The sequence below is a fragment of the Branchiostoma floridae genome, chromosome 7, assembly GCF_000003815.2.
Source record: "Branchiostoma floridae strain S238N-H82 chromosome 7, Bfl_VNyyK, whole genome shotgun sequence".
NCBI lineage: Eukaryota > Metazoa > Chordata > Leptocardii > Amphioxiformes > Branchiostomatidae > Branchiostoma > Branchiostoma floridae.
The window spans coordinates 9,225,736-9,236,910 of NC_049985.1; the positions used below are offsets into that span (position 1 = coordinate 9,225,736).

The 11,175-nt window shown below is 41.8% G+C and overlaps 1 protein-coding gene across 12 annotated transcripts in view; it reads right to left on the reverse strand.

Annotated features, from left to right (window-relative positions):
* Positions 1-1,482: 1,482 nt before the first annotated feature.
* Positions 1,483-11,175, reverse strand: part of LOC118418979 (TBC1 domain family member 1-like) — a 47,447-nt gene continuing 37,754 nt past the window's right edge. For 11 of the 12 annotated variants that reach the window (XM_035825145.1, XM_035825149.1, XM_035825147.1 and 8 more), the window contains 9 exons: positions 9,021-9,056; positions 7,780-7,941; positions 7,357-7,509; positions 6,810-6,961; positions 6,183-6,275; positions 5,561-5,720; positions 5,123-5,292; positions 4,598-4,794; positions 1,483-4,441 (listed from right to left, as the gene is read on the reverse strand). In XM_035825145.1, the coding sequence (XP_035681038.1) occupies positions 4,015-4,441; positions 4,598-4,794; positions 5,123-5,292; positions 5,561-5,720; positions 6,183-6,275; positions 6,810-6,961; positions 7,357-7,509; positions 7,780-7,941; positions 9,021-9,056 (1,550 nt within the window). In that variant the 3' untranslated portion in view covers positions 1,483-4,014. The remainder of the gene's footprint in view (positions 4,442-4,597; positions 4,795-5,122; positions 5,293-5,560; positions 5,721-6,182; positions 6,276-6,809; positions 6,962-7,356; positions 7,510-7,779; positions 7,942-9,020; positions 9,057-11,175) is intronic. The other variant, XM_035825144.1, reaches the window with a different exon arrangement.

Genomic DNA, 11,175 nt, shown 5'->3' on the forward strand with positions numbered 1-11,175 from the left:
GTACTTGTAAAAGCGCGATTCTTATGTACGCACTTAATTATTTTTTATTATATTGTACCTTCCTACCCCAATGTACCGAATACGGGTCATTGGAACAGCTTGAACTCATTCACATGATAGACTCTTTCTCACAGATAAAAATGATAGTTGAGTTGTTACAAAATCAGTCTGAAACTGGTGATATTCATCATACCGTGCGGGATGACATACGATTTATCTCCCTTATCTTACATTGACAAATTTCTGTGACAACCCCCAAACTTTCCCATATTTGCATCTCAAATCAAGCTGAAGTTCGGTGAAAGTTGGCGGCGCCAAGTGTATGCATATGCGTATCTCCCGGCTAGATCGGCAATGCGATGTAAAGCTTGGGGCTCGGGACCCGGGCGGCTCTGGAGCCGATAATGGCACGGGAAATGTCCTGCCAAGTGACCGTTGAGAGGACATGGGTAAGCAGCAAAGCTGAGAAACGACTGTTTATAAAACAAAGTACGCCCGGACCGATAAATACCTTACAAGCTCAATACAAAAGATGCCGCCTATTTGCAAAAAGTCAGCGAGCTCGTCTCGGCGAGCTAGGAGCTGAGGACGTTCTGCAATACTCAAGAATACAGTATTAAGTACATGTAAGTTTTCGTCTTCGGAGACAGATGGATGCCTTACAAGTTTTCTCATACTGGTTAACGAGCTGCTTCTAACAATCGTTAACTTTGTGACAACCTTTTTGATTGTGAACCGTACCTCGTGAACGAGTGTTCATCAATGCTTTCCGTTTTTTTCTCGGTTAAACCAACGACGATATTTTACGTCCTTAATTCGACCAACTACGTTCGCCGCGAATTGTTGTCAATCTAATACATAGACCACAGTAGATTTTCCAACTTCGGTGTTTATTCTTTTTTTTTTCAATACAATATATCTTATAATGCAATTTTTGGCTGTTGTTATAAACATCACAAGCAATTCTGCCTACCACCGTCCACTTCACTTGGCGGGCGTCCTTGACCGACAGGCAGTGTGATTATCACGCCCTGTAACCAGATCCACGCATCACGTCCAGTAAACAAACCATGACCCACCTGGAAGACTACAACACAGAGGTACGTCCTGAAAAGGTTTCTGATGCCCTGCGGTTGCCACTTGGATGCGGCACTATATATCTAAACTTGTCATAATACCTGCTGTGGTTGAAGAACATTCGTTGGCCATGTGGCTGATGGACACCCCTTGGCTAATTCTTAAATTTGATACTATCCTAATAGTCTCTACCAGACTCCATAGGTCACTGGAAAAACCGTAGAGAGGAAGCAAAAAGAGTAGTAAGCCGACCAGAGAAGTACGGCCGGCGCGCGACGGTTTTTACAGCGTGGTATGGAGTCTGGTGAGACTACTGTCCTAATATGCCACCGATAAATCTGCCTGGAGATTATCAGTAAGGATACTTACATAACAAAAGACGAATAATTCAGACGTGAACACCACGTGTTTCCAGGATTTTATTGCTTTCTTTCGAGGTTTGTACTGATATTCCAGACATCCCCTCACAAGCTCCACATGGCTTTCCACACGTTTTGATGCCCTACCGTCACATCAAAGTTACCGTAAATCTTTCAATGACACAAACACAAAAATGTTCACAGTAGTATTCTTAAGTTGTAGATATTTCATCCTGAATAATATCTATTTACATACACAGAGAGATAAGCTATCCAGTGCTATTGCTTTTTGTGTGAAGTTGTGTTGTTTTTAAATTACAAGTACATATACTGGATGAGTTCATACAAAACCTAGTTTTACTTCTGGGTTGGAATCATTCTGTAAACAGTTTATTTTTTGTTACCGACCCTATTCAGACTGGGACTGGTTATAAGAGTTTAGAAAGGTTTTCTGAAGCAACCAAGTTCTGAAAACAGCCCAGGTCCAATCTTACTCATTTCTAAAGCTGGGCAACAAACCATTTCCCAGTGGAGGTTTGGGCAACTTTTCTGAAGAAATCAGATCCACAATGAAAACAGGTTTTGCCCTACACAGGATCATGTCTCAGTATATGGATGAAGCTGCTTCAGAAACAGGTTCCAAAGAACACAAAGTCTTCCTTGTTTCAGTCTGATAAGGGTTTCAGTGTTGTATTACACTGTGGATTGATGTTTGGTGTCATGACATGTAGCAGAGAACTCTTTACAATGTAGGAAACATAGTAGTTATCACAATATCAGTTATCTTTGAAGTACATCTACCAGGGACTGCATGCGCTCAAAACTGTCTCAGAGCACTCAACTACCTCATACCCTGCCTGGTCCTCATGGAACAGTGACTACAATATTTACAGTCGCATGTTAATCTGACAAAAGCACATATGTGCCAAGCAGCCCAAAACATTTTCCACTATTTGTTGGTAATTGAACTATATGACATTCGTACCGGTATTTGTCTCTGAATCATAACAACATAATACTCAACTAAAATGGACAACGATTTGGTTCCCTGTAAACCAGCTAGGCTGATTCCATTAAAAGAAATTGATACATTTTTTCAAATAAATCTTCTAATCTGTAAGACCTTCATGAACAAAAATTATACAAGTTTTTATCTTTTGTGCAAAGTAATCATTTCAAAAGAAAGTCATCACAAGCAAGGAGATAAACATACAGATATAATCTCCTTGTTACAAGCCATACACCTAGTGCATTTCTCAAGTCGCTGCCCTTAACATTATGTTATACGATCTCAACATCCTTGAAATAGCTAGAAGATAAACACAACTAAAAATTTCAGTCAGTTTATGACTCAATAAATCAAAGACATCAAATAATAAAATAATGGGTTTTCCCCTCTTAAACCATAAAACATCATTAAACATTGCACCAAAACTATAACAACTATAAAACTTAACAATACAAAACTGGCACCATTTAAATGGAAGAAGAAAGTAAGAAACTTCATGATGTCTTTATACAAGAGGACATGTACTATAACACTTTACTTGTAAAATAAACAAAACCAGACCTCTATCAACTCCATCAAGTTTTTCTTCAATCTAGTATTTGCACGACATTGTAAGTCTACCAGAAAAGCCTTGTTGTCAACACTGTTTAGAAAACATCTGTCATGATCTGATTCCTACGACTAATGACCTTGAATTGGCCATCATTTACAGGCAAGTATTGAAGTCTCCATGTCAATGGTATCTCCTTGGTACACTTTGTCATTCCTGTGTTACCTCCTATAGCCTAACTTGTGATAAGTTACAGCTACATAAGTATATACAACTACCTCGAGGTGTTCAGTATTTTTTTATCTAGGATTCTTGTTTATCTATATATATATCCAGTATACCCTTGGGTAAGCAGGATCATAGCAGGATAGGGCTATGCATAGAAGTATAATGTTAGATTCGACAGGTCATTACAGTAAACATAGTTTCTCATTCACAAGCACATTCCCCCTGTGTTGTACACTTTCCTCCCCTGCTTGTTAACCAGGGCTTTCCACAACTTAGCTGTACCCACTCCTCTAGTTGTTCGGATATTGTGTAAGTCATCTAGGGAACTTCAAAATCTCTGCTTCAATGCTTATGCTAAGTCAGGAATCAGCACCAAAAACAAGCAGCTCACAGACAAGTTTAGAGCAAGACATTGGAGGATGCAACAATATTAAGAGAAGCACATTGTTTTCAGCTGTCTGCAGCAAGACAACAATTACTTTGTCAGACAATAGCACACACAACAACACATCACACAAACACCTTTATATACATGGCATGTTTGGCATACATACTTCTGTTCTCGTGATCATGTTTTCAGTTGAGGGTGATATCTATACTTGCACACTGTCTGGTCGAGGTCTCTTCGGACTAGCTATTGCCACTGTTGTAACATATCTACATACATAAGTTGGCCACTTGTGTCATGTTTAGATGCTTATCTTCATTTCCTGTTGGACCTCTCAGCGGCACTACTGATCTAACTATACAGACAGTACCTACAGTCAAATTCGTGTTCTCTATGTACAAGTTTAGGTAGAGAGAGGTCTACATGTGCTTGTTGTCGTGTTCTGTAAATTCTCTGTACACAACAGATCAGAAGAAGCTGTGCTCCCTGCGCTGACTGAGCTACCAATGCTGTCCCCGCTCATGTTCCTGTGCCTCAGTTGATTGGGGATGATTGTCCTGGTTTTGTTTGTAATGTTGGCCACCTCCGTATCCAAGTCTTCCGACGAGCTGCTACTGTTGTTCTTGCTGAGGGGAGGTAGCCCCACGTTCGCCCGCATCTCGTTCACGATGGAGAAGTTCAACTCTTCCTCGATGAGGCAGTTGTTGGGGAGCAGCCTGCGCAGCTTGGTGACGGTGTTGAGGAGAGCGGCCCGCTCGATCTCCAGGGTTTGGACGCTTGAGCGCAGCTTGTTCTGCTCAGACTGAAGACTGGCAACTGTGGCTTCCAAACTGAAATCAAACGGATTATTCGAGTCAGAAAAGGTTTAATTCATTCTTGCTTATCAGCCATAGAATATGCAGTTGTCAAGATAGGTATCACAAGTTTATTTTTGTCAGAAGTTATTTTTGTAGACTGTTTGATCTAAGGAAGAACGGATTGTTTACCTGTGAATACTGCTATGTGATGTCTGGAGCTTTTCCAACAACTCCATGTTCTGTCTCTTCAGGTTGCGATTGGCCTGCTCCAGCTTTTCCATTCTGTCGACATCCCCCCTCTGGGGAGAGCTGATCATCTCCTCCTGCAGGACGTGGTACTCCACCTCGTAGGCGTGCAGCTGCTTCGAGATGTCCAACTCAAACGCCTACAGAATAAAGTACAAACCTTTGATCAGGGCTCTCTAATACTGGTTAGGTTTGTCGAGTTCCAGAAGGGATCTGGGTGGTCTCCAGGACCCATCCTTCTGTCCCAGACATTTGCTCGGTTGAGCAGAAAAAAATTCACCCCGTCCGTCCAAAAAATGTATCGCGACATGAAATTGCAGAAACTATCTTTTCACGGGCTTGAAATGACAGCTTTAACAAAGCAACTTAAATACATGTGATCCAAAACAATAACTGGGACTGGAGAAAGTCCTGGAAGGGGTGTTGTTTACAAGTTATGCAGTTCTGATTCTGAATGGTAAGACCTACCCTGCTGATGGCTTTCTCCATGCTGACCATCCCCAGGGCTGGCAGTTGGTTCTTGATAAAGTCCACGATGTTCTCAAACCCCTGACATGCCATGATCAGGTCCTCATGGTCGCCTAGCAACGTTAGCGCCACCTTGAAGATCACATCTGTTCCTTGAAGGAATATCAGATCTGGGTGGAAAGAAATATTCAAAATTATCATACAGCATTGGCATCAGATTGGTGTCGTATCATGTCTTGCTTTACGTCTTTAAATCTATGGAACAACAATTTTCTCTTCAAATTCTAAGCAAAACATTTAACAACCTTATTGATATAAAATGGCTTGGAGTCATTGTTATCATGCAGTTGATCAATTTTACAGGACATCTTGCTCGTATGCAAACACTTAACAGTCTATAAAAATGACCTCATTTCAAATCGTGACTCTGCCTCTTACCAAACACTCTGGTGACGAATCCCAGGGGAAACTGTGAGGCGAACAGCGTGAGGAACCACGGGGCGGCGTACAGCGTGGGAGCGATGTCGTTCTTCTCCAGGTGTTCGTACAGCTCGCGGTGGTTGTCGTGCAGCAGACGGGACAGCTGGTACATCTGGATCTGAAATGGAAAAACTCCTACAGTCAGGACGATGTACTTGTACGTATTCTATACTCTTTGACTTTACTGTAACTAAACAGACTGAGCCGGCTCAACATAAGGACACTTCTTGGAATTGAACAAAATTAATCAAGGATATACAATGCTATGCTAGATGATATTGAAAATTGGTTTTGAGACTTCTGGTTTGTATTTGAGAGGGAAGCAACTGTCTGTCAACAACAGAGTTCCATAATTTTGCTGTCCATGGAAAGAAGCTATTGCTGTACTGTAGGAGGTCTTTGTAACTGTTGTGTAATAATGTGAGCTAGTCTAAGAGGGGAAACTAGTTGTAAGCTAAAAAGTTGTCAATGGTTAAACAAGTACTGAGAGTTTTGCAGAACAATGGATATGAAAGTATCTGTATCTGATACCATGAAAAACTTGGTGTCAAACATCATATAGAATTGAGAGCATGATTACCTGTAGTGCCACCATGTCAGGTCTGTACTGCCGTCTGAAGCCCAGCTGGTACATACTGAAGGTCAGCATGTGGAAGGCCTCCTCCTCCGTCATCTGGGACAGGAATACAAACAACATGAGGAACAGCACAACGTTAACAGCCACATAAATGTGACTTTATGGATGAAATCTGAATATACATTGACTCTTATTAGAAGAATGAACAAAAATGAAACTTTGCTACTTTCAACGAATGGGCAACTTATCTATTTCTTCCATCCCAATAACAAACAAACTGAAATATATTGGTGAGTCCTTTTTAAGTAATATAAATGCATGTACCATAATCTCTATGAGATAATAAACTGAATGGTGAGTGAGTGTACACTGGAACAGTCTAACAGAAGATGAGCTTAATTTTGTCACTGTTTAGGTGAAGTCTAACAGTGGTTTATAGAGAACTATTTGTTTCCCAACTGTGCAACATACATGCATGAGCAGGATGCCTGCCACGAAGCTGAGCCCCTGACAGTACCTGACCTCCCTGTCCAACATTCTATCAGAAGATGAGCTTAATTTTGTCACAGTTTTGGTGTACTCTGGCAGTGGTTTATAGAGAACTATTTGTTTCCCAACTGTGTGACTTACATGCATGAGCAGGATGCCTGCCACGAAGCTGAGCCCCTGACAGTACCCAACCTCCCTGTCCAGCAGTGAGTAGGCCTTCAGCAGGTTGAACAGGGCCAGCTGTCCAGCACCCAGCTGGGTGGAGAAGTAGGCATGGCTCGGGAAGGTGCGGCCTGCGGAAACAACAAGGCATTTACTTTGGCTCTCTTCTTGAAATCTAGGGTATACAAAAGACAGGTGACTTCACATCAGGGCTGCCTCCAGGACCCATCCTTCCTTCCCGGTCCCGGGACGGAAATTTGCTTGTTGGGACAGAAAATAAAAAGGACAGAAAGGACATGAAATTGTTGAAAATGCAATTTGAAAAGCTTAAAATGACATCTATAACCAGGAAAATCAACAACATGGGGTCACAAAGAGTGGGACGGAAAAAAATTCAAACTGGAGACAGCCCTGCTTGACATTATACCATTCTTGGTTGAAGATGCAATTAACAAAATCTAAAAGACATTGAGTCAACAAAAGTTATTGCAGAGTATGGAGCAGACCATTCAACAGTGCCACCTACCTAAATCAATGAGAATAGCATGCTGGTGTGACGTGAGTTGTCTGATGAGTTCCTCATAAGGGATTTCAGGTGGAGCGTTGCTGTGTTTGTTCCTGAGCTGGTACTGCTCGGCAAGGAGTCTCCAGATTTCTCCACGTCTCACTTTGGGTACGCCTGGACACAACACAAGGGGAAACATTATCACCAAACCCTGTTCAGTGTTCACCTCTTTAAAAAATGAGTCTTAATCATCCCGTGTAAACGCCATGTAAATGACATACTGGTAGTCAGAAATGTGCCTGGTTGTACAGGCAACTACACAAAGTCGTGTTATCATATATGTAATAATACATCTGCAATACAAAGCTAATTTTGTTTTAGCATGTTGTTCTTGTCTGCATCACTGTCATGGCTACATTCTGGTAACCATAAAAACCAACTCACCAGCCCTGACCACAGCCAGCAGCTCGTCAGGGTTGAACTTGACCTCTGCCCTGTTGGGTGTTCCCAGCATGCCGTCCCACATGACCAGGGTGTTCTTGGAGCAGGGCAGGATCACGTCGTAGTCCAGCTTGGTTCGCTTGGTCTCCACAGCGTCCATACGGGCTGGGAGAGAAAGAACACCTGGTTAGAAGGGTAACATAGACTTAAATCATAGATGAAGGACCCTTTTATTATGCCCTTATCTTCACCAACGCGATTTGCCAAGGAAAGTATGTTTTGATACTACTTGCTGGATGGTTGGTTGGTTTTCGAACAGTACACAAATGTCCAAACCACTCGTGTTTGCTTATAATTACAGTTCTGTCAGTGGGAGTCTGCTGACCGACCAATGTTGGGGTCGGATTTGCACATTATTTTTCATTCTTGGCCTGGAGAACAAGTGACTCGTTACATTGTTACACCTACAAAATGGTTACTGGCTCTGGAAGACTGTTGGTAGAAACTGGAACATTTCTGTCATCTATATCAGATGTATATCAGATGGACCAAGTTGTTCCTTGAACAAAGATAAAATGATGGCAATGACTGTCAGTGACGTGTAAGTTTATACTCATAGTGCACATTTTTCTCAAGTCTTACCTGGGGAATGATTTTAACCTGTATTGCTTAGACAACAGAGAGTGCTCTTTTCTTTTATATATGTATAACGCTAGTTCACCTTTATCTGTGGATAACCTATACCTGTTGTTTTAAATAACTGGGTGTTTTGGGATATAAAGTCAACGGATGGTGGAGTAAAATTGCATTTTTTTTTCAAAATATATCTTCTATTTTCAAAATATTGTACTGTATGTTGACTCGATATCCCTAAATACACTGTTTTTAAAAAACAATAGATAAAGGTTACATTGTGGATAAAGGTGAACAGTCGTTATAGATATATATTATAGACACCTATCATCACTGATCTTTTAGTTCCACATTTTAGAAAGAATTAATTACACAACTGTGCTGTTCTCCAGATCTAAGGCAACCCTATCCACATCAAAGATTTCTGCTTACTTCTGACTTTGACAACAGACATAACCACATATCAGTGATGCTGTGCACAAAAAACACAAGTCTTTCTGTTAACGTGGTGCAGAAGCGTGATGGAACTGTGCTGACAAAAAAGACCTCACAGCAAATGTGACAAAACACAGCCGACCAACCAAATGCAAAAAATAGCTGTCATGACTTACTGGTGTCAAATGAAGTTGAGCGAGGCAAAATTGTACCTAAATGACGGAAAAAAACGGTGAGGAAGGCATGTCAACATGCAGCTTTTTGACATTCTTCCTCGTGAAAAAGTGATATTCTATAAGATTCAAATGCAGCATTAGCCAATTATCTGCAAGATCCAAAACCAAAGCTAGAGTGGGGACCATTCTGATGAAGACAAGGACAGAAACATACAGAGGTTCAAACAGCAAAACAGCCAACAGTTGTACAACAGTCTCGCAGCATGCTCTGAACAAGCGTCACTGGTACTAGCAAAGGACAAATAAAATCCAATGCCACCCACACAGCTTTTTGATAAAGCAAATAATTCCCTTTTTATTTTGAGATGTATGATATCCCATGTACACATTACTGGTAGTGCCCTTCAGAATAGGGATTAGGACAGATGGCTGATAAGCTAGCAAAATCAAGTACGGGAGACGCTATTGGGCCACTACAACATTTTACGCACTGCCAAATTCTAAGAAACAAATCTGTCAGTGAAATTTTGCACATTACATAGAAGTGATAAAGGAAGTGTTATTGCTGTTCTTTTGGAGATGCTTATAACGCTGAGTCTGAGAGTCACTACTATCTCCCTTATTCAGGTTATGGGAGAATACCTGACAAGCCCATCCTGCTTAATGGGAATACTAGTGGAAAATGAAAAAGTGTGGCAATGAAAAAGCATTGCCATGGCGACGGTAATATTGTTTGATTTATATACATTGTATCTTGATAGAGATGATTGAGGAATTGTATGCTTGGTAAGTCATGATGATGTTCCGGGCTGTATGTGCTAGTGTCTTAGTGTCGCGATACGTTGGCTTAATGTGCTGTGTAGTATGATGTTGTTGATACACAAGTTAAATATTACCATAAAGAAATATCAATACAATTAAACGACGTTGAAATTAAAAAGATTATTTCCAGCATGTTACATGTTACATTGATATTGTGCAATAATCTGCGCCTGGCCAGATTAGTGTGGGGATTCGGACGTTGGAAGTGGTTGGGGCACGTGCTGCGTATGCACAAAAACAGACACCCTTATGTCGCCCTCAAATGGACCCCTCAAGGGAAGCGAAGCAGAGGCAGGCCTCTAGGGACCTGGAGAAGGACGGTTGAAGGGGAGATGAAGGCAGCACGTAAGACCTGACAAGAAGTTAGATGGATGGCCCAAGATAGGAAGGACTGGAAGAAGTTCGTCAGTGCCTTATGCTCCACCAAAGGGAGCGAAGAGGATTAGGGGTAGGGGTAGGGGTCTGGCAGGATGACTGTAGAAAGGCTCTCCAAGGCCCTTGGTCAGAGGGAAGAGAACCTAGGATTGATGACCACCACAGGTAGCCAGCTACAACACACCACAGTTGGTCAGCAGGCTATTGCAGTAGCGAATCAGGGACTAGATAGGGCTCAAGGGTGTATTGAGCTATTTTTCAAAATAACAACAGAACTTTGTAAGGTCCACCTGCCCTTTCCCCGAAAAGGGTAGCGACAACTCCTTCCGGCTTAAACTCCCCCGGAGCGCTAATGTGAGATCGGCGGGCTGATCTGCCTTGGTAAGGGCTGGGGGAACATAGTTTGTATATATGAGGTAAATTTGGGCCCCTCGATATGTCGACACAAATCTAAATCCGAACAGAGGACAGATGGACAAGGAATTGAGTACTATCCTGAGATGCTTGCGAGAGGAAGGGTCTAAATACAGAGCACACCATATGCTCTCACTCGAGCTTAGCCCGGGAGTTGAAGGACGAGCCCGGAGCCCTGAACTACAGGATATAGGAGACGGGTAGTGATTTAAAAAAAGAAAGAGTGAGATAGAGAAGGTGTCCGCACAGTCATACACTTGGTCAACTTGCCACTGTTCAGACCTTTGGAATTGGCCCGGATATATCGTATTCTCATTAATTCTGGAAATGACCTCCTATTTTGCATAATTTGTATTTCATTTTGTACAACATTGTCTAAGCTACATACAGACCAAAAATCATGAAAATCCGTTATTTCTTTCTTGAGTAATCGTCTTCGGAAAGTTTTGACAAAAATTACTTGCAATTTCAACACAAATCGCTGGGGGCCCAAACGTATGCCCTTCTTTCCTAGCACAAGAGCTATCTACCTACCCATCATCGT